Consider the following 23,616-nt stretch of genomic DNA (forward strand, 5'->3'; position numbering starts at 1 on the left):
TGGTAGATGGTCGTTCCATCAGAATGTTTTGCGTATTAAGTCTTAAGTGTTGTTTTGGTTTAGTTTTGGTTCACTCTACCCATGTTGCTCCAGCTGGTTTTCATTTGGTGATGAAATCATTTCCATGGAATGGCTTGGATGGCTCTTATGGCTGTTGTGTGACTTTCACATGCATGTTTTGGAAATTTCCCTGGCGGGTCTCATAAGAAACTCTCAAGCACAAATTGTTTTCTTTGCTGTATGTGTTAACGAGTGTCAGGACACCAAAATATTAGTAGGCAGGCGATACCAAATCTAGTGGAATTTCGCGATACCACGGCAGAAACTATGTTATTGAACAGTTTTTCATTTCTATGTTACATATACACATAAACATTAAGAAATTAAATGAATTTTCACATTTTTTTAAAGTAGTTATTATTCAAGTAAACAGTCAATCATACACACTCCGACTAGAGATTCATGATATTAGTACCGTATTGGTCGATATTGAACTTTTTAATTGTGCATTGTCATTTTCTGTATGATTACATTTAGATCAAATTTGTAATCAACAAAATGCTCACTCTTTAAAAAACACCAATAATGCTGTTAAATCTTTACTTTTCATGATGGAATATCTAAAATAACTAAAAACTCAAATAAAAACAAATTAAAGATATAAATAAACATTTTATAAAATAATACAAATGACAAAAGTACATTACAAAAAAAAAAAAAAAAAAAAAAAAAAAGCTAATTCAAAATAATAATAATTACTTTTATGGTAAATAGTACTATTTAAACTGTAATTAATAATACAATTACACTGACTGGTTATTGGCCATAATATACAAATATACTCTATTTCCCAGTATTTTAATATTGGTGTCTCCTTATTTCTTACAAACCTATTGATTGATGTATCACATTTTATGCTGTTTTAAAATGGTCCAGTTTTTGTATCGAGACCCAGCTGCAGTCCATCCAGCTGTTTTTAGACACCAATACATCTAAGCACCTCCTAAGAAACATGTCAGGTGAACCTCAAATCAGCCTAAATTCATTTAGTCAACTAGATGTCCAGCCAGCTGATTTAAAAAATCTTTAGTTTTTGACGGTGGTGCTGGCACCACAGTGTGAGCGACACACATTAAAACTGTGACCTCAATAAGATTCAATGTGTGTGTTTAGCACTTGTCTCCCTCCCCTTCTACGTCTCAAGCTCCTTCTTTCTTCTCCTTATAAAGTCTCTTCTCTTTCTCTAATTGGCTTTTGGCCTGTTCTCTATCTGTGAATGTCTTCTCCTCCCTCGAGTCCTGTTCTGTAGCTTTGGCAGCCTTTCAGCCATTAGATCAATCCCGAAAGTATAGCAGAATCTCGGAAGCTCCTCCATTTTTTTCTTCCTGCAAAAGCATTGACTGATCTTGATCAAGAACCCCCAAACATCTAGACCATCCTGGGAATGTACTGGTGTTACTGTAATGTCCTGCTGCCTCATTAAAAATGCCATGTGGTTTATTCAGCTGCCCGTTCCCGCCTCACTACCCGGACGAGGGGCAGGTGCCAGTCCGGCGTATCCTGTGTCTGACCCTATCCGATCTGTCAAGCTCAGCAACAGGCGCGTGCCAGAGCTGAGTAAAGCCTCCAGAGACTTAGATGCCAGAGCTATTAAAAAAAACACACTCATATACAATCATGTGTTCCTTTGAATATGTGGGTGTGTTACGTGGCATTTAGGATTCGGGCCAGGCGTGCATAGTGATACTTCCGCCAATCCATGTCTGCCACCTGTTACCCGTAACATGTCATGGCTTTGGGAAATGTGAGCTTTTGGCCTCTGACGTGATGCTATAAAAGCAAAAGTGGTTGTGTGGCGTGTGGTTCACATTGAAGAACGGACCATTGAAGATTTGTGGGAAGTGTACAGCTTTTAAAGGAGAAGATATGCCGTACCGTGTGAAAAGATGGTAATAATAATTAATTTTATAGTATGAGATTTTAGTATGTAAAAGTTGAAATGTAAGAGGGATATGAAAGCAAAACATTTTAACCATTGATTCAGCCTAATGACATTACAAACCCGTATGATTTTTTTTTTTGTGGAAAAGATATTTGGCAAAATTCATACCTATATAACTAGATAATAACTATTATATTCATTGAGGTGAAATAAAATAAAATATACATTTTTTGATGAAAAACTTAAACTAAACTAAAACTGTTGACTTCGAAACTGAACTGAAATGAGTAAAAGCGCATAACAAAATTTGTAAAAAAGTTAATTGAAAACTTAAAATCAAAACATAAAAAGCTAAAATATTAATAAAACATTTTTATCAAGTTTAACAGTCTCAGTCTCTATTTACCTTTTTGTAAAAGAGCAGCAAGGACATTTTTCAAAATATCTTCTTTTTTGTTTCACTAAACTGTCCATCTAAGTGTTTGATGTTTTAGTATGCATACTTCTGTAAATTCTCCTAATGAAATTTGTATGATTTGCATGCGTGAATTGGACTAAACAGCTTCAAATATTTGCATTCTTCAGAGCGGCCTGGCTTTGTTGTGTTGTGCATCCGAATTTGAAATTAGCAATGGAAATTAAGGGTAGAATGAATGACCTAATTATATTACATAAATAGGCCTCTTGAGAGCAAAGTAATTGTTTTTTTATTTAATGTATTTTTTTTATTTAAATTAATGTTATAAATTAATGGCATTTTTTCTTTTTTTTTTGAGATCCAAATCAGAGTGATCACATGATCCTACCTATCCAGCATGACTGGAAACATTGCCGTCTGTATGATAAGTCAACATTCAGTTGACACCCAGCTAGTGTGTGTTCTGACTTAACGGTTGGAAGCTCAGGTGAAGTAAGGGCTATTTTGTGCTCCTGCTAACACGTCTTCTTTCTTGTCCTCAGCAACAGAGAGTTTGAGAGCGTGGAGATGAATAAGCTGCGTCAGAGCCTGCGCAGGAAGAAGCCCACCTACGTGCCGGAAGCCAGCCGGCCACATCAATGGCAAGCAGATGAAGAGGCTGTACGGAAGGGCAAATGCAACTTTCCTGTCCGGGTAAGTTGAGAAGTCAACTGGCTTTTTAAGTCTTTGTTACTTTACAATAAGGTTTCATCAGTTAACATTAGCTTACTACATTAGTGTGTAATATACTACATGTGCTAATAATGAACTGCACTTCTACATACAGCATTTAATCACTGTGAAGTAACACTAGCAAACAATAAACAGCTGTATTTTTTATTAACTAACATTAACAAAGATTAACAAATAAAGTTACAAATGTATTGCTCATGGTTAGTTCATGTTGTGAACTAATATGAAGTTAATATGAACTGTTGGTTCTGTCTAGCGCTTCATAGAACCTTTTAGGGGGGTTCCCATCATGGGATCATTTTATGGATTTAGTTTAATTATTTCATTTTGTTGTTATTTATTTTTATGTTTATTAAATTTGATGAAGTGGGCACCTCTTAAACATACTTTATCTCTAGAAAAATTTATATAACCTGTCAAACATGAAAGTATTATGCAATCACTTAAAACATTTCTCCTTATATAAAAACCTTTTTGGCATACTTTGTTCTTTAAAATGTAACTCTAGGGTTCTATATTGAACCCCATTGAAGCGTTTTTCTAAGAGTGCAATAAGACTAGGAATGTTTATAAAGCAAGTAAATAGTGTCAGTTTCATTTGAATTCAAACTAACCCAGGCTCTGCCAACATAAATGTCTGTAATCGAATTTATGATGTTCCAGACTCGCTTATTTAAGCATTAACACTCATATAATGGCTTAGACTTCATATGGAATAAATATCACGCTAAGGCGCTGCTATTCAAAAGCAATACTAGGGCAAAAGGGCAAAAGAAAACAGGTATAATAGGAATGTCCAGATATAGATTGACTTTTTAAATGTTTGAAAGTCAGCAACACCCTAACAGTGTCTGGCTGAGGGCCAAAGGCTTTAGAGCTTTGAACAAAAACAGACTTGAACTTAAAGGGCGACCAATCAAACCCCCACACAATAACACCAAGCTCATGGCTGGAATAGGATGGTAAGAAGTAGAGCATTATACACTACCATTCGTAAAGTAAATTAATTTTTTATCATTTATTTTCTCACTAAGTACTGATATACAGTATGTGATTCATCATTCATGTAATTAATTAATCAGCATATTATGTAATTCTTTTGATTAAAGGCATTTGACAATCCTATTTTGAAATGCAAAGATGCTTTTTCAAGACTAAAGAGGGTCTGTATCATTAAGTAAAGTGGAGGATATATTGCAGTGGATCTTGTATAATTAAATTCAGCCTAATTTTACTCTCCATCCGGAGGCATCAGGAATGTCTGTGAGACTGAGATGTAATCCTGTAATGGCCTCTGTCCTCATGGCCACCATAATCACATATCCCTGGCTAGATGACTATTAATTGTGCCCGTGTGAGGACATTTTGATTGGTTTAGGCTGGACAAAAGTGTCTCACTTCAGAGTTCCACAAATATATCCTCTGCTGTGTTTTCAACGGGTTCCTCATTGAAATCTACACTAGCCCTGTTTGGAGGTTGAGTAAATTTGTGTTCCTGTCTGTTTTTCTCATATAACCTCACCAAAAATGATATTTTCACAACCCATGTCATGTCATTTAGAGAATGAATGGGGTTGTGGAAGAAAAATGTCATCTCTCTCTCTCCCTCCCTTTTCTATATATGTTTTCTCTCTTTCCGCAGTACCTCGGTCTGGTGGAGGTAGAGGAGTCCAGAGGGATGCATGTGTGCGAAGATGCAGTGAAAAAACTGAAACTGGTGAGTACAGTAATGCTTTCCATTCTCGCAGAATAAAACAACATACACTTCCTATAAAAATTTAATTGGCAGCCAAAGAAGCTCAAATGTACAGTCAGTCAGTATAGGAAAAATGTGATATATTTAATATTATATTATGTTATATTATTATTATGCTATTGAGGTAAGGTGGAAATATAAGGTGGAAATTACAAATTTAGTTAATTTATGGAAACTGTAAAAATGATTTTGTAGAGTATAGACATTTCTATTGTGAATATCTATTAATAAAAATCAATGAAGAAGTCTCAAACTACCTAATCGAAAAGTGTACACATTCTATATAAAGTGGCCAGTGTTTCTGTTGGTCTGCTGGTTGATGTGTAACCAGCACAAAATAAGCAATAGATATGTTTATTATTATTATTATTCCCCAGTTTTTGCTAGATCATGTCTTGGCCAGTTGCTCACCAAGTAAAAAGCTAAGTAATTGAGATTTCCACATTGTGTTCAAAAGGCTTTTTATAGACTCTCAGTACATTAAATCCTCAGTCCTCACAGTATCAGAGTCTCATTTATTTTAAAAATCAATCTTTATAGATCGGAGCTGCTCTGTCAATGGCTATTGTCTTCAGTATATCTACTCTGTCAGTAGCCGTATCCTGACACTGCAAATCTCATTACTGTATTACCGTATATGTATTTATAATGTATTTTTGTTTGTAAAACAATTGTTTCATTTTTAAGACCTTTTCACCCACAAGTGCAGTTTGTATGACACTGACTGTGTGTGGTCCTTGTCTTTTGGGCCACTCCATCTGTTCATATACGCTCTGCTCTTTCATCCCCATGTTGGTAGTTCCCGCTGTGTCTGTGTCTACACAGTCACTTCATTTATTTTCTCTTCTTCCCAAAACCCCCAAAGCCTTTATCTCATTCTGCTCTGTGCCTGTGCTTGTTCCTTATTTTTCCGGTCTCTTCTCTCTACCTGCAGCCAGTGTCATTTCCTCAGTGTTCTGCTGGACAGTGACTTTTGGGCTGCTTGTAACTACATTTGGATTCCTGCATTCTTCACTTTTACTTATTCCTACAGTTTTTCCAGATTAAATGCATTTCACTGTGTCCTAACATTCACTCTCTCAAACAGACATGTGCTCACAACTGATTTAATGAAAGATTTAAACCCTGTTCCAAAACCTAGAGAGCTGCTCGTGCAGTCTACTGAACCTGTCCTAATTGCGCACTAGATGTGTACTTTCAGTCTACATGCGGTGCTAATGGTTTGGCCTAAAGAATGTACCTCAGGGCCAAGGACCCCCCAGATAGGAAGATCGAATTGCGAGTAACTACAAAGGCATACACACACACAACACACACACACACACACACACACACACACACACACACACACACGCGCGCGCGCGCGCACACACACACACACACACACACACACACACGTAATACTGTTAAAAAGTTTGGTGTCGGAATAATGGAAATAATTTTTTTTTCTTATATATACTCTTTCACAATTAAATGTAACATTTTTTTTTTTTTTTTACAAAGAAGCAACAAGTAATGCACAGAATTGAACATGCATTTTTTAAATAATTAAATAGCATTTTCTTGTAAAAAGTACTCCAATTATCTTTTTTAATATAAAATTCTAAAAATCGAATCTAATGTACGTTTTTTTTATGCTTTTAAAATAAGTCTCTTCTGCTCTACAAGGTTGCATTTATTTGATTAAAAAAATACAGTAAAAATAGTAATATTCTGAAACACTGTAGTATTACAGTTTAAAATATCTGTTTTCTATTTTAATATATTTTAAATTGTAATGTATTCCTTGGATCATTATAATATGCTGATTTGGTGCTGAATAAACATTTCTTATTATTATCAATTTTGAAAATGGTTGAGCTGCTCAATATTTTTACTTAATATTTTAATTTCTTTGATAAGAATAGAAATTTCAAAAGGAGAGCATTTATTTGACATAGTTAAGACTTTTTTCATTATTATTATTATTGCATAATAATATTGCCCTTACATAAATGTTCTTATTTGCCAAGTTTTATCTGGCCTTAATGGGTCTTGTTCCTGGAACTCACATGTATCACAGGTCAGCATGTTGTCAGCCAGCTCTCTAATGCACTGTAGGAAATATTGAGCTGACAAAAGCTAAAACTGTCATGGAAATATATCATGGACAAAAAATATTGTGCTAGAATGCTTGATGTACAGCAAATCAAAACCTCTGCAGTAGTGCTAATATCCAGTTGTCAAAAAACTGATGTTGTTTCAATATTTCTTTTCAGAGTGGGAAAAAAACTGTCAAGGCTGTGCTTTGGGTGTCTGCTGATGGCCTGAGAGTAGTGGACGATAAAACTAAGGTATGTGTGCATAGACATTTTGTTGTGCATCCATTGAAAGCGATTACGGTAATCAAATTCAAGGGTCAAACTAGTCTTTGATCCCCGAAAAGCTCCCAAGCCATCAATTAGCCAAGTCTATCAGCGAGAGAGTAGGTCTGTAGGAAACACAAAATCTGCAGTAAGAGGAAGCTGGCAGACCTCCAAAAGACCCGTCACATGACCATCCGGCTTCATGAGACATCACTTAGACTGTCTCAGACACAAGATGACTTTTGAGGCCAAGGGTTCCCGTGTCTCTCACGGTTGGGTTTTTCTTTTGAAAGTTGGAGGATTAATCTAACATCCTTCCCTCACACAAAACCCGGAAAGTTAACCAGAAAAGGTCAAAGGCCTCACATAATGACTTTTCAGCTCACATAGTAGAAGGCGGAAGGCCACAAAGCTTTCTTTTTTGTTTCTCGTAAGGGCTCCAGACTCAAACGTCCATTCATTATGCCCTTCTAGTAATCCTCCCATATGCATATGAGTCAGCACTGCCACCTAATCCTTCCTGCCGCTGTCTCACGCCACCTGTGTGTCCTGTCCCTCTTCTCCTTTATCGTGCTAAACCTTACTTTAGGGCTGTGCGATTCATAGAATTTCTTCTTTCAAATTTGCCTTCCAACAATAGTGAAACATTATAATTGAGATAAAGCGCATTCCATTCCTTTACATCACTTTTGCACCTCTTTAAAAGCCCAAACTTAATGTCAAATCAGTCTAATAATTGTGACCGCCGCAAAATGCAGTCTACTGCAGGACATGCTTGATATTAAAGAGTTATTAAGAGCATATTAAAGGCCCGTTCACACCAAGAACAATAACCTTAACGGCACAGAGGAACGATATCGTTGGAATCGCTTTCAAAATGATTTGTTCCAGCCGATGAACGAAAAAAAGATTTACAGCCAATCAAAATACAGTGGCAGACGACATTACCGCAGCACATGCTTATAATAAACAGAACTTTACCGTGCATAGATGTGGATGCTAATATAGTTATCAATATGGTTATCTTCATAGTTGTTTGTTCTTGGTGTGAACAGGCCTTAAGCTGCAAAAGAAAACTCAAAACTCTTCCCCAGGTGAGTTTCAGTGTGTGCGCTTCGAGACGGAGCGAAACACGAACAAGCGAAGTATACCTTGGACTTCGGGTGTGTTACTAAAAGGTCAGATGTGTGTCAGTATATTGGATCCATGTGTTAGGTCTTAAAGTGACAGCAGCCTAATATACCTACTGCTGTCTGTCATTACTGTTAATCCAACTACAAAAGATATAGAGAAAGTCACTCACTGTTCAATAACTTTTATAGCTTGAATATGAATCTTTAAGAATCATCTTTTTTATTGTATTTGTCATATTGTTTGTAATTAGTTTTTTATTGTATTTCTGACTTGTCTTCAATGAATGTTTGAGGACTTTTTTTTACTTACATCTGGTATCTAAAAATTTGATATAATAACAACCCTATTTCCAGAAAAATATACTTCATATATATCACTATTGTGAAAAAGAAATATGCATAAGATTTTGGACATATCTCCCACTCCTGAACATTTAAATAGCCGTGATTACGATATTGACCAAAACAATTGTGATTAGCAGCCCTACTTGACTTGTCAATTTTCATTATAGTAAAAGGGTTATTGATTACAAGACCAGACTTATTTTTGTTAGTAAAGACCAGACAGTCTTATTCCTGACAACTGAGATGAGTCAGCATTCATGAATCCATAAAGTTGTTCCCGTCCACTGTAAACCCCCGTTATCCCCCCCAGGACACATTCATCCATGATGAAGCTTTTAGAGCTTTGACCAGGGCCCCTTCGGTCAGTAATTGGCCAACAATGAATGGGCCCCTCACCTCAACCCAGTCCTCCTCTGCTTCACTGACCCCTCACCTACCACTTCTACACTGTTCAGCTCATGCATTATGTATTTAGTGCGGCCTCCTGACAAGGAAACAGTATCCACTGTTACAGTGGGAGGTCCAGGCTACACAAAAAGCTTTAGTCATGTTAGAACAATCAAAATGACAAAAACGGTACAATGTGGTTGGGATCTTTTGGATACATTAATTCAAATAATATTTACTGAATATTTAACTGAAATCACTTCATCACAATCTCAGTACGGTTATACCACTTTTTCATTATTTTCAAAAAAAATTTAAACGGGTGATTCCCCGGAGGTTCATAATCTAGCTGCTCTATGTCAACCTTTCTTGCTTGTTGTGACAACTAACCTCTGCCACACACACACAATACACACGTCAAAGTAGCCGGAGCAACTTTTCTCTATTTACGGATGGATATGGATCCGTAAATATTTCCGATATCCGTAATATTTACGGATATTACAGATTACTCATATGCAATGTAGCCTACTCAATTTCCCTCAAAAAATCATACCAACAGATCTAAAATATAAACATTTATATAATTTATATGTTAGGCTTACCATAGTGAATCAGGGTAAGACAAAAAACACATTATGGTTGTACAAGTTGTGGTATTAAAGGAGCTGTATGTAAGAAATGTATTTCAATTAATCATAAAATGGCCCTGATATGTCACTAGACATTAAGAAATCATGTTCATTTCAAATACTTTTATCACTGACAACAGTAGTCCGGCCAGGATATTGTCATTTAAAAAGTGAAGTTGCAGCCCTCAACTGATGTTGATGTTGTCATGTTGTGTTTTGGCCTGAAGCGCCACCCTCCATATCTACCAATCATGAAGTCAGTAGTGTTTCGGCATCCGGGTTGCCAGCTCTGCTCTAGTCTGCTCTAACTCTAGTCGGATAAAAAATGTCTAACGTAAACGCATGGGATACACCGCTCTACAGTCATTTGAAAGTGATTGCAGTACCAGTTTTGGACACAATCTTACATAAGGCTCCTTTAAGTTGAACATTTTTTCTCAGCGACCAGAAAAATACGACAAGCACCCTTCCAAAAATATCTTCCAAGCACCAGTAGTCCCTGGAGGTATATCAGAGCTTGAGTTGAAGCCGCTTTCTTGAGACCCTCCTCTGTGGACGGCAAGCCAAATACGTTTAACCTCAATAGTTAAAGATTACCTATGTGGGCAAACAAACTCATGAAAAATGATTATAGTGTTACAGTGTTTCCTCTAGGATTTTTTCCAGCTGTGGTGGCAGGCCCATTTCCCCAGGGGGAGGGGCGCCGCCCATGCGTGATATTCCCATGGGCCACGCCCCCTTTCCTCAAGTGTTTAAACCTCCCCTAAGTATTATAATTAGGGATGGGTATCGATTCAGATGTTCCAATTCGATTTCAATTCGCAAGCTCTCAATTCGATTCAATTTCGATTCTCGATTCCACTCAATGAATATACTGTAGATTTAACACAAAACCTATATTTATAAAAAAGAACAGTGAACATAAGTTTACGAGTGGTTAATTAATAAAAAGAAATTAAGAGCCAGTATATTAAACTCATATTATTTTAGGTACACTTGGGTACATTAAAACAGCATATATCAAATGCATACAATGAATAGACAGGATTTTGATGCAAGATGAAAAATTGATTATTGAAAAAGTCTGACCAGTCTCATGCCTTGATCAAACAGGATCAGGTTATTTTATGTTTAAGATAAAACAAACATAAAATCTCACTGCATTAGAATAACATGGAGGCTGCAAGCCTATGAAGTGTAGAACAACTAATACTGGCTTTTGGGTGATATATAAATAAATATGGGGGAAAAAAATCGATTCATAGCCTTTGAGAATCGATATTGAATTAACCACAATTTAAAAAACGATTAATCGAAAAATAGTTTTTCTAGTTATAATATGAAAGGTTCCAATTTACAGCGGCAATGCGATTATGCGCATCCCGTGCGCCGAATGATGCACTTGAAGCAACTCGAAGTCACAGCGTGCAGCGCTTCGCATTGAAAAGTGTTAGCAGAGTACACAGACAGACAACACACGAAATACTGTTTCACAACTACCAGTCTCTATGACCGGCACACTTTATTTAAAAGCACAAAGCGAAGAGATATTTGATGCTTACTGTTTTATATCTATGCAACAGTTTATTTAGCCTTTTCTTTTAACAGTTTTACATTTCAGTTACAGTGCGCATGAAGAACAATTCGAATTCAGAGTGCTGCTCAGTGCTGTAATCTAACAGAACTAACGCAATAAACTCCAGTAACAGTAAGATAAAGTACTTTTATGCAAACCATAGACCTTTATCTACAAATAAAGTATAATAATGTGAACATTGATCTTGGAGAGTGTCATCGTGTTACTCGTAACCGAACGCGACGCGCTGTTTGAATGCTGAATGGAGAATGACTGAGGAGAGATGAGTTTTCATTAACTTTAACTTAACGACTTCAATATTATTTTTTACCTCACATTATGCCATCGAATGACTTTAGAAGTCTTGGAATATAGTGCACGAAAACTTTATGGTGCTTTACAATGTTTTTTATGCCTTTAGTGGGGCTAAACAATAACCCAATAGTATGCACAATATCGGATGGACCTCACTGAGAAGCTGCAGCCGTGGCGGGAGGATTTTTGGTGTGGCGGCCCACCACGGCTGAATGAATGTAGCGGAAACACTGAGTGTTATCAATGCAGTCATCAGTTTGCCTAAAAGAACACACAATGTTTGGATGTGTTACGCACTATTTGCGCGTGGTTCTAACATTTTAAAAGAACTATCACTTTCATGAAGCATGAATAAGGCCCATTGTCTGTATAATTATAATATGTACGGTAATAATATGAAACCCAATACAATAACACATTTTTGAAAAAATATTGATGAAATGGAACTGGGCACTTTCAAAATACTTGACTTTGTTTTAATCTGTTTCTTTTTTTTTTTTTTATGCCACAAACAACAACCGATCTGTCCCTTTCTTATTTTCTCTGTAGGACCTCATTGTTGACCAGACCATTGAGAAAGTGTCTTTCTGCGCACCTGACCGTAATTACGATAAGGCATTCTCCTACATCTGCCGTGATGGAACGACTCGCCGCTGGATGTGCCACTGCTTCATGGCCTTGAAGGACTCGGTGAGGAGAACCCAGCGGGGATTAATTCTTCAGCCTCTGTTCCCTGCAAAGTGGGATTAAGATAGGGATTATGGCAGTGTTATCTCAAGCGGAATAACCGCTTAGAGACTGTTATCTGCACTTGGGGCACTGAGAAAAACACATTAAGGACTAGAATGGAATGGAGTTTTGATTAGGATCCCAATACCAACACTAAAATATCATTTCCCCAATCAGTACTTTCATTCCAAAGTTAAAAAGTTTAAGCAACCTTTAAAACGATACATAGTTGCATACTTATAAAACATATCTTCATTTCTTGAATTAAGTTTATTTTTTCTTTACCTCATTGGCTAATAGTTTTTTCTTGTTTTAAGCATAAGTCTTCAAATATTGGAAAAAATAAGCTTAATTTAAGATATAGGGCCCTATTTTAACGATCTGAAACGCAAGTAACTTTGTGGGCGGATCCCGGCGCTGTTGCTATTTTCCCGGCGGATAAATGACTCTTGCGCCCGACGCAAATCTAAAAGGGGTTGGTCTGAAGTAGCTTCATTATTCATAGGTGTGGTTTGGGCGTAACGTGAAATAAACCAATCAGAGCGTCCTCTCACATTCCCTTTAAGAGCCGGCGCGCTTGTTCCATGGCGGATTGCTATTATAACGGCGGATTTGCCGGCGCACGCAGGAGCGATTCACAGCCGAGGAAACCGACGTTCTCGTCAGGGCCGTAAAACACAGAGAAGTGACATTGGGGATGATGGGAGAAACCCACCCAAATTATCTTCGGTTAAACAGGCATATAATTTGGGTAGTAGGCTAAATGTGTAGCCTAATCTAGATTTTTTTTATTTTTTTTATCTAGATAGATCTTTTTCACATCTTCACGGACACAACAATGATTTCCCTCGTGTGTTAATATTTTTCCTTGTTATAATGTATGATTTTCAAAAATGAAAACTGCTGCATCTGTTTAGGCTATATTAGAGAATCAAAGTGGATGCGGGTTAACATTATGGCCAAGCACGCGCCCTTAAAATACCATATCACTAACGCGCAACGCGCCACTGTCTTTAGACTGTTTTTTTCCTGGTTAATGGCGCAATTGCTTTCTAAAACTGGAAAATAGCACCATTGAAGTTTTGCGCCGGAACACGCCTCCTCTTTGCGCTGAACCGCCCCCGCGAGCGCAAGTTCATTTCCTAATTTACCGACGTGCGTCTGTGGAGGGAAAAGTCCGCTGTGCGCGGGTGCAAAATAGGAATGATACATGCGTCGGTGTTCAAAGTCAATTGCGCTGGGTGCAAGATAGGGCCCATAGTGTCAGACATCTTATATACTGTCAGAACATAAGTATTAAATATCTTAAAAAAAATATATATATATATAAATATATATAATATAACAAAAGATTGGTTTAACTTTTACATTTTGAGTTCGTTGTAATTACAAATTTGAGTTAATACAATGAAGAAGAATGGTTTAATAAACAGAAACTCTGTTAATAACATACAAATAGTATGTTATCTTCACACATTAGTTATCGAAATTGATTTGACAAAAGATAAAAAGTTGTGATTACAGTGTATTAACTATGATTTTTGCCTCAATAACTTCCTAATTACTGCTTATTTATATAGTTGTTAAGTTTAGGTTTTGGGTAGGATTAAGGGATGTAGAATATCATGCAGATTGCAGAATAAGGCATTAATATGTGCTTTAGAAGTAATAATAATCAGCCAATATCCTAGTAAAGGCACTTTTCCACTGCGTGGTATGACTCGGCTCGGCTCGCTTTACTATGCATGCTGATAAGCAACTAGTTAATAATGAGAATTGGCCCTAAACTAAAGTGTTACCCTGTGATGCTAATGTAGCATCATCCACAGCATTTTTATTATTATAAGACATATGTGAAAGAAATAGCTTAATTTTAGATATACTGTCAGAAGTTTGAAATATCTTTAAAGTATGTATTTGTATTATGTTTTATTAAACATTATTTTTAATATTATATATAATATGTTTTTATCTTAAATGTATCTTAGCTTCTCAAGTTTTTTCTTGAACAACAAGACAAAAAGCTAATTATAATTTTTTTTTTTTTTTTTCCACAATGCTAATGCAACTTTAGGGTGAACGTTTGAGTCATGCAGTTGGATGCGCCTTTGCTGCTTGCCTTGAGCGGAAGCAGCGCAGAGAGAAGGAGTGCGGGGTCACGGCTTCCTTCGATGCAAGCCGCACCTCGTTCGTGAGGGAAGGCTCCTTCCGCATCTCCTCTGCTGGACAGCAAAGTGACCGGGAGGACATCATGAAACAGCTGCAGGACAAAAAGAAAGGTCAGTCTCGTTTCCATTACACTCAAACGCCGAAGGCTTTCTTTGTGACGATGCTGATGAGTGAATCTCCCTCTCTGCAGAAGCATGTTATATTTCTGCAATGCCACCTGGAAATGCTTCTCCTCCAGAGGGAGCGGCTTCACCGGGGGAGAGGGCGGAGCCAGGCGGGCCTCACGCCATCCCGCGCCGACACGCTCCTATCGAGCAGCTGGTGCGGCAGGGCTCCTTCCGAGGCTTCCCTCAACTTAGCCAGAAGAACTCACCTTTCAAACGGCAGCTCTCCCTACGCTTGAATGATCTCCCATCAACCCTTCAGCGCAAGACGGACTTCCAGACCAAGAACCCAGGTGAGTTATTTTTGTGTACTCAAGCTGTGTGAGTGTAATGGAACCGTAATGTTGACCCAGTAATGTTTACTGCCTTAACTTTGTGCACTCTGTATCATCAACTAGTGGACTTTGGCATTTAAAATGTATCTAATGCTGAGCTTACATACAAATATGTATAAAGGACCATCTCAGAAAACTCTATTTCCATTGATTGTACCCATAAATTCATTTGAGCGTGTATTCTAGACCATAAACTGCTGCATTTACCTAGATCTGTTATCTATATGAGGGACCCTTCAATTGATCCTTTTTCATGTAGTGCTCTATAGATAACATGTTTTGCACATAATCATTCTGCTGTTTCTGTTCTCTAGCTTAATCCCCTAGACTAAATTCTAAAAGGGGAATTATGGGTCATGTTTTTAACAATGCCATATAAGACAGGGTTTATCCATGAATAATACATATAAAATAATAAATATGTAGGAAGTTTGAGGACATCATATTGTATGTAGTACAATTGTTTTTCTTCATAAAAATATTGCTTTGTAGTTGTGCAAGCAAATCTGATATGAGGAGGACTGTAATACAAAGCAGACCATTAAAACGTTTTTAACTGTATTGTTGTTTCTGATTTTTTGATTTTGTTTTAAATTAGAGATCCTATTGTAAAATTCTGTGTGATTCTGATAATCTGATAATTATTGTCAGGCTAGGGCTAATAACCGATATATGGTTGATATTGAAATTCTATACTATACTGTATTAAAAATAGCATTTTAACACACTAAAATTACATGAATAGTTTTAAAAGCCACAGATGAATTTATTCAATAATTATCATATCACATATTATGAACCTATACGTATAAATAAAAGTTTGAAGTTGGTAAGATTCTTTTTTAAATGTTTTTGAAAGAAGTTTTACCAAGGCTGTATTTATTTGATTAAAATACAGTACAAATAGTAATATTGTGAAATGTTGTTACAATTTAAACATAACTGTTTTCTATTTAATATATTTATTCCTGTGATACAAAATCGAATTTTTAGCATCATTACTCCAGTCTTCAGTGTCACATGATTTTTATATTATTTGTATAATTTTTTAATATATATTTTATCATTTAATATGCTGATTTGGTGCTCAATAAACATTTCTTATTATTATCATTATCAATGTAAAAAAAAACACTGCTTAATATTTTTGTGGAAACCGTGATTAAAAAGTATTAATTTAATTCAAGACTGTATCTTATATCACAGATCCAGGTTATTGTAGCCAGCAAAATTCCATAAACTGCATGCATGGCCCACCAATATGAGCCACACAAGTGTGATTGAGCTTCCCTATTGGTTTGTGTTAGTTCCAGAGATGGATCTGTCTTTGGCAGGAGAGGCAGACAGCATAAACGCTCTGTGCAGCCAAATCAACAACTCTTTCACCAAACCATCTGAGGACCTGTGTGCCAAAGCTATCAGCAACTGCTTGCCAGTTTGCAGCGCTCCACCTGCCATTCCCCCTCCACCTGCTCCACTGCAAGGTAACACAGACTGCACAACCCAACACAAACATATAGATATATTGTGAACAGGGGTTTAAAAACACTTGATATTCAGTAATATTATCGAACTGACTACACTGACTCTATCGTATGAAAACAAAATTTGAACTGAATAGAGCTGGATGATGACACTATTGTCTTCTGTAGAGCTGCTTTATAGATGAATCGAATTAAATTCATAATTGACGAATTTTGCAACATCGACACTGATTTGAATCAACACTGAACTGAGCTGAATAACGACACTATTGTCTTCTGTAGAGCTGCTTTATAGATGAATCGAATTCATTTCATAATTGACAAATTTTGCAACATCGACACTAATTTGAATCAACACTGAACTGAGCTGAATAACGACACTATTGTCTTCTGTAGAGCTGCTTATATCTGAATTAAACTAATTTTAGAATTGATTAACTTTACACTGTTATTGAACTGAACTGAATCAACACTGAGTTTATCTCATATTTCTGTAATTTTCCTGTTAATTACTGTGAAACTGCTTAACTGTCCTGGTAGCGGGACACTAGGTCATAAACCAGACACTAATTTGCTCTTGGTAGATTGCGTTGGTCATTATGGAAATGATCCGGCTGCATCTGTGTTCTTTAATTTGCGCAGATCACGCGCAGAACATTCCACACCCGTTTAATAAATCTGGTCCTGAGTGCACTCTATATCTATTCCCTTTTATCCCTATCGCATATTTTAGTAATCATCAGAAATGAGGTATCATTCAAAAGCTTAAACACTCAAAATTCCTTGTGTGGAAACCATTTTAAAACTAGACGTTCTGTAACCATGAAAGCAGGGGCTCCTCCCCCTAGTGGGTGGTCTCATGTTTCAAATTGTACTAAATTTACTCCACTCTTTTGTAATCAAAACTTTTTCTAATCTTGACAAATCACATATCGTTAAAAAGGTCTAAGACTCAATGTTATATATCTGGCCTTTGCTTTGCGATAGAAGTTTCATTAAAAAAAAATCAATGGAGCGTGGGTGTCACCCACTTGCTTTTTTTGGTATAGCACCTAAACAAAATCTCACAGGAACATACATTTTTGTGATATCAACTTCAGATTTGGAACACAACTTGGTTAGACATACGGCTTTCATTTTCTAACAGTTTTAGAGTCCAAGTTATTCTGTAAAATATACAAATATACATATTACATAAAATATACAAAATATAAAATGTTAAGTGCAGTACATTTGCTTTATAGTAAACAAACTTTTTTACACTTTCTTTTTTTTCAAGTGCTTTTACTTTATTCCAAACCATTCATGAATTACAAGCAGTTACAGGCCAATTCACACTGCATTGACAGAGTCCGACAGTCATCAGATTACAGCACGTCACTTCTAAAACGTGAAACAATAATCCAGCATGTTCAATCCGCGAAATCAAGCTCCGCCAGACGGCAACAGGTTCGACAGGGGTACCAAAACCCGACGAAATGTTTATTGCTGTCTGTCGGTGCGGTGTGAATTGGCCTTAGGTTTGCACAGAACATTTTCACGTCTATGCTAAAAAAGGGGGCTTACTGTTAACAGGTTAAAACAATCTGGATTGTTTAAAATGCTATATAAGTAAAGGTGACTTGACTTGAATAGTACAGGCATATTTTAACGTTCTTACCCCTCCCGTTGTTCCCCAGCTACAAGCTCATGGGTTCAAACAGAGCCTGCTGTCCAGTCTCCTCCCACCGTGTCGCAGGGCGGCCACAAACGGACCCCATCTGAAGCAGAGCGCTGGCTGGAAGAGGTGGCTAAAGCGGTTAAAGCCCAGCAGCAGACTCCACCTACTCTACCGCCACCACCCACTCAGCAACCTCCACCCATGCCCACTATTCCCATCGCACCTGGTTCCCTCCCTACCTCAATGCAGCCATTCTCAATGGCTTTTGACGTCACTCCCGCACCTGTTGGCATGTTCGCCCAACAGCCTCTTCAACCGGCTTTTGTACCTATGCAGGCATATATGCCCACCCTGGCCAACAGCATGACCTATCCCAATGCCAGTGTGCCCGTGGTGGGCATCACACCGTCGCAAATGGTAGCTAATGCATTCTGCTCTGCAGCCAGTACAGGGGGCGGAGCAGCGATGGGAATCGGGATGGGGCCTAAGACAGGTACGCTTGGTGGTGGCCAACATTTGGCTTTCCCCACCCTGCCCGGAGGTTTCCCAACCACCACATTCGCCTCTCCTCCAACCGTCAACGGCCACCCGCACAACTCCTTTCCATCAACGGCCGCGACCACCAGTGTTACTCAAAACGGTAGTACCATAAAAAGCGGTGCCAGTTGGCCGATGGAGAGTCTGAATCCGAATCCCACAGGCAGTTCCCAGGAAGCAGAGCATTTTGAGGCAAAGTGGGCTGCTCTGGAGTCCAAATCGCAACCGAAGGCGCAAAACCCTTTTTCGAATGACTTACAAAAGACTTTTGAGATTGAACTATAATTGTAAGGAGACTCTTGAAAGTTTGGAACTGTTTCATAACCAATTCCCCTTCCCCTTTTTTTTGGTCTCCGAAAGGGATTTCTTACGCTCCTGGTCTGTTTGAGGGCATTGGTTGTTGTAAAAGATCATCCGGTTGCATTTTGTGTCATTTTGAGAGTCAGACTCAAGATTTGGAGAACGGAAAGACAGTCACAATGGTTCGGCACTTACGGGACAGCTTAAAAGAGAAACCTGCACATTACTTTCACCAGTAATGACCCTTTTACCTAAAGGAAATGCTGAAATTAGGGGGATGGTCAGAATCTATTTATTGTTTTTATTTGATTATAATGGTTATTTTAAATCATATTTTAATTATTCTTGGGTTTCCCTTATTTATTTTTATTGAACAGGGTGAAAAATTACAAGTGGAATAAATTGGCTACTTGAAAACTGAGTCACCAAATGATAGATTTTAAAAATCATTTGAGCTGTATCTTGTTGAACATTGAGTTTACTTTGTGATGTAAATAGCATGCTTTCAGTTTACTTTTATTTATTGCCCCTTCTGTGGCCGTTTAGTTTCATTAATTTCAAATGAATCAGTCGTGACCATTGAAGCATCAGCTCTGAACCAAGTGGATACGACATGTTCCACCAACAGGCACATTCCAACCTTGACTATACTATTGACACCCATAATGCAATGATAAACTAGACCAAAATGCCAGTGTAGTAACCTTGACCTTTGTTTATTGACATGGAACCTTTTCTGGAACAACTTTTCTGAGGGTTATAGTTTTATTTTTTATAATATGTTTAAGTCGACTACCTTCAATAGGGTTCATGGGGCTTCTCAGTTATTAAGAATGTATTTCCAAAACTTTGTGACCATTCTAGGGCATTCAAATGACAAAATGGGTTAGAATGGGTGGTTGTGAAGAGCAACTGTATTAGAAAATATTAGAAAAGGGTTGAAGAGGGAGGTTATGGTGTTCGTTTATGCAAGCAATGGAACGACTACACGGACTCTTAAAGGGACAGAGTCAAATGGTCCCGTTCATGCATGTTTAAAATATCCCATATTACAGTATGTTAAAACATTGAATATGCATATTAGTCTTCTTGGCTTTCGTTTCTTATCACCACTGTTTCACTCTCGCTGGTCTAAGAAAGGGAATAATTGTCTTTAATTGCAGGTGAATAATGTCAAGCACTCTACACAATAGGATCTCATGCAGTTATTCTAAAATCAAATCCTTTTCATTCATGAGGTTCATATTTTCTCCAACGTTGTGCTTTTAGGCACCTTTATCATTTAAAGAGGTGATATGATGCTATTTTAAAAGTTTATTTTGTTTATTGTAATGTAATGTTCAAAAAACACATTATTTTTCACATATTGTAAATCATTGCAGTACCTCTATTCCCAGTCTGTCTGAAATGGTCTACAAAGCCCCTCCTTCTGAAAAGCCCAGTGTGATCTGATTGGCCAGTTGATTTGGTGCATTGTGATTGGCCAGTTGACATGGTGCATTGTGATTGGCCAAAAACCTCAAACATGTGTCAGAAATGTAACACCCTTTACCATAACCGCGAGCTTCAGCTTCCAAGGCTTGTAAAAACACAGTTATCAATCTTCAGTTATTGTCATCTTCACTGTAGCAACTTTATGCCTTGAAGTGAGAGGATAAAATAAAGTTACATACTGAAGTGTATACTTTTAATTTATTTTGTGCATAGCCGACATTGAGCTCTCCCGGGTTCAAGAAGCTGTCCTCCGTAAAATGCGCTGTACACAGGCTAACTTTTAGATTTCATTGTGGAGGAACAGTGTTATAAATACATTTTAACCACTTATTCCTAATTTTATCTGTTTTCTGCTGGCCAAACAAAGGGAATTTGTTTTCGCATCCAAACACACAGCGTCTCCACGACATGATAACAACACTAGAATGCACTGAAGCCTTGCCCTCTTTCTTTGCCTATGCCTTTTTGGACAGGCATTATGGTAATATACCTCATCGTGACACAGACATTCCCGGAAGTAATATCTGGACTTCGATTGAGGTCGATTCGATAAATCCCTTTGTAGGAGACTTTGCAGATCTTATATGCTACACACTAAAGGAAAGGGAAAACGTTCAAAAGCATCATATGACCTCTTTAGAAATGCTCAATGTTTGTATATTTATTTTCATCAGAGTGTACGAATAACATGTTGAATGATCTTTCTGGAGTGTGTTGAGCCTGCAAGGTTCAAAGCTAGACGATCAAAGTCAGACTGCACACTGTGCTCGGTGAGGTGAACTCCACACACTCTTCCTGTGGAGACGTAATAGCAGTGGACATTCAAGGCAGGCACAATGTTTTTAACTCCTGTTTCCAAAAGGCCATTTTGACCGTAATGTGTTTTAAATTGACCTCCCGGTTTTCTTATCAATGGTTTATTACAGGGTCAAGCAGGTCTATTGTGTGGCACAATGAATCTAGAAATAGTTATTTTTTCCAAAGACAATGCATTTGTAATTCGGCCAAGCGATATGTTGTATGGCGTTAAATGGATGAATTAATTCTACTCAATTGCCCTGGTCTCTCTGTCCACTCTCTCCCCCTTGACAAAATCTAGGTTTTTCAAGCCCAGGGAACTAAATTACCTCATAAAGTTGATTGTAAACTTAAGTGTAGTGATAACAAACCAGTGGAGTTTATTTTTATTCTTTATTTACAGAATTTTGTATTTAAACCTACATATTTCTATTGTAATTACATTGTATAAAAGATAAATAAATAATATAATATAAACAATGGTTCTTTTGTTGGTGGCTTACTTCATGTACATCATACATGCATACATACGAAGATGAAAATTATGAATAAATTGTGGATGTACACACACACATATATATTAATATATACACACACATACAGTATTTATACGTTACACACACATATAGAACTGATACATACATACAGTACACCCACACACACAAATACTACCATACCATATGTCTGTGTATGTATGTATATATATATATATATATATATATATATATATATATATATATATATATATATATGATGCAGTGATGTTCATTTTAGTATTTATGCATACCATGATGTATAAATACTTACATTAATGATATGTTTAAGTAAATATTATATCAGTATAATTTTAATTTGCTTTTAATTATTAATTACTTTATTTTCAGTTTAATGACATAAAAAATATGATTTTATATATATTCTATAGAAATATGTCAAATGAACCTCCATCACCACATTAATGTCTGCGGTGTGGTCCGGGGCTATGAAACAAAACAGAATATTGTTGATGTGCTGCTCCATTATTTCACTATACTGTATGGTTCCTCTTGTTCATAATCTAATAGAGCCCCTTGAAAAGATTTATGAATGGACTTTTTGAAATTAAAAAGTCACAGACCATCAACCACACAAACTGGCAGAACTGGTTATTAGTGCCTTCTTTGTGTCACAGTAGAAGCTGAGAATCCAAATTGTTAAATGGACCCAAGCAAGGCGCCATGTCTTCCCCGGGGAAGCGTGAGAAACCGAGAGAATGCTTTCCGCGGTGACGGCTCTCCTCTTATTGTCCTGCACCCACAGAGTGACTGTATGGATGAGGGGGAAACCGGGACAGTGCAGGATCAGTTGCCATGGATACGGAAGCAAAACAGCCATTAATAATCATCCAAAAAGAGCCACAGTAAGCAGAAAAACACTGGGCCCCCGGATATAAATTAAACTGGCTTCCAGTATAAGAGGACACTGGTGAGTAGGCTATACAATATTCTACACTGATGTATCCACAGCAGTTTTTGTGTTTCATTATATAAGATGGCTTTGTGAATTCAAATAAAACAATGGCCCAGATTAAGTTTCAACCCAAAAATATGTAAATCAGCCTAACAGGGCGGTTCCAGTTGAAATAATAATGTGTGAAATGGGGATTAAGGAATTACAATAATTCTTTCTGCTGAACTGGCGTGTGCTGCTCATTTCTCTGACTGGCTGGAGCTCTTGGTCCAAGCATGTGCATCTGCAGGACGAGATAAACACTAAGTGCATGACATCCTTAATAAGCTGTCCATGCAAATGATGTTATGCCGTTTAAGAGACTGATAAAGCTCATAGTGGAATATCGAATGATTCAGACTCAAATAGAGCAGTGGACCTCAATGGCATTAAACAGCGTAAAGAGGGGACAATGGGTGGACCTGCAGACTGACTAGCTGGTTCCAATTACACAAATGTGTGTCTTCCTTAGGAGAAGTGTTGTATGTTGATTTCAAACTAAATATTAGGCTACTGAATAGTCTATATAAATGGTGTAATTTTACTAAATACCTTGGCCAAAAAAAATTAAAATCACTGAAAAATTCACTAAAGTGAAACAACTATATAGCCCCCGTTCCCGCAATATATTTAAAAATCAAGTGCTAAAGTGGTTTCATGAGGTCAAAAAAAGCTTAACAATCTTACCGACCCAAAACTTACATCATTTCTTGTGCAGCAAGACTTAAGACTTTCATAAAGTAATTTGATGAAGTATTTATGTTAGATCTTTATCTTCCAGGACAAGAACAATATAAATGATAAAATACCCATGGATTAAACAGTGGAGTCAGGTAACAGCGCTCTTTTGATCCTTTTGTCCTTAAATGAACCAGAG

The 23,616-nt window shown here is 37.2% G+C and overlaps 1 protein-coding gene across 1 annotated transcript in view; it reads left to right on the forward strand.

The window, feature by feature from the left end:
• The window catches only part of numbl (NUMB like endocytic adaptor protein), a 29,074-nt gene extending 7,343 nt beyond the window's left edge, over nucleotides 1-21,731 (forward strand). The window contains exons 2-9 of the mRNA XM_079610612.1: nucleotides 2,903-3,053; nucleotides 4,735-4,809; nucleotides 7,107-7,181; nucleotides 12,131-12,271; nucleotides 14,385-14,589; nucleotides 14,670-14,936; nucleotides 16,286-16,462; nucleotides 18,142-21,731. Coding sequence (XP_079466738.1) covers nucleotides 2,903-3,053; nucleotides 4,735-4,809; nucleotides 7,107-7,181; nucleotides 12,131-12,271; nucleotides 14,385-14,589; nucleotides 14,670-14,936; nucleotides 16,286-16,462; nucleotides 18,142-18,944 — 1,894 coding nt within the window. The 3' untranslated portion in view covers nucleotides 18,945-21,731. The remainder of the gene's footprint in view (nucleotides 1-2,902; nucleotides 3,054-4,734; nucleotides 4,810-7,106; nucleotides 7,182-12,130; nucleotides 12,272-14,384; nucleotides 14,590-14,669; nucleotides 14,937-16,285; nucleotides 16,463-18,141) is intronic.
• The last annotated feature ends 1,885 nt before the right edge of the window (nucleotides 21,732-23,616 follow it).

Source organism: Phoxinus phoxinus (assembly GCF_949152265.1).
Source record: "Phoxinus phoxinus genome assembly, chromosome: 4".
Lineage (NCBI taxonomy): Eukaryota > Metazoa > Chordata > Actinopteri > Cypriniformes > Leuciscidae > Phoxinus > Phoxinus phoxinus.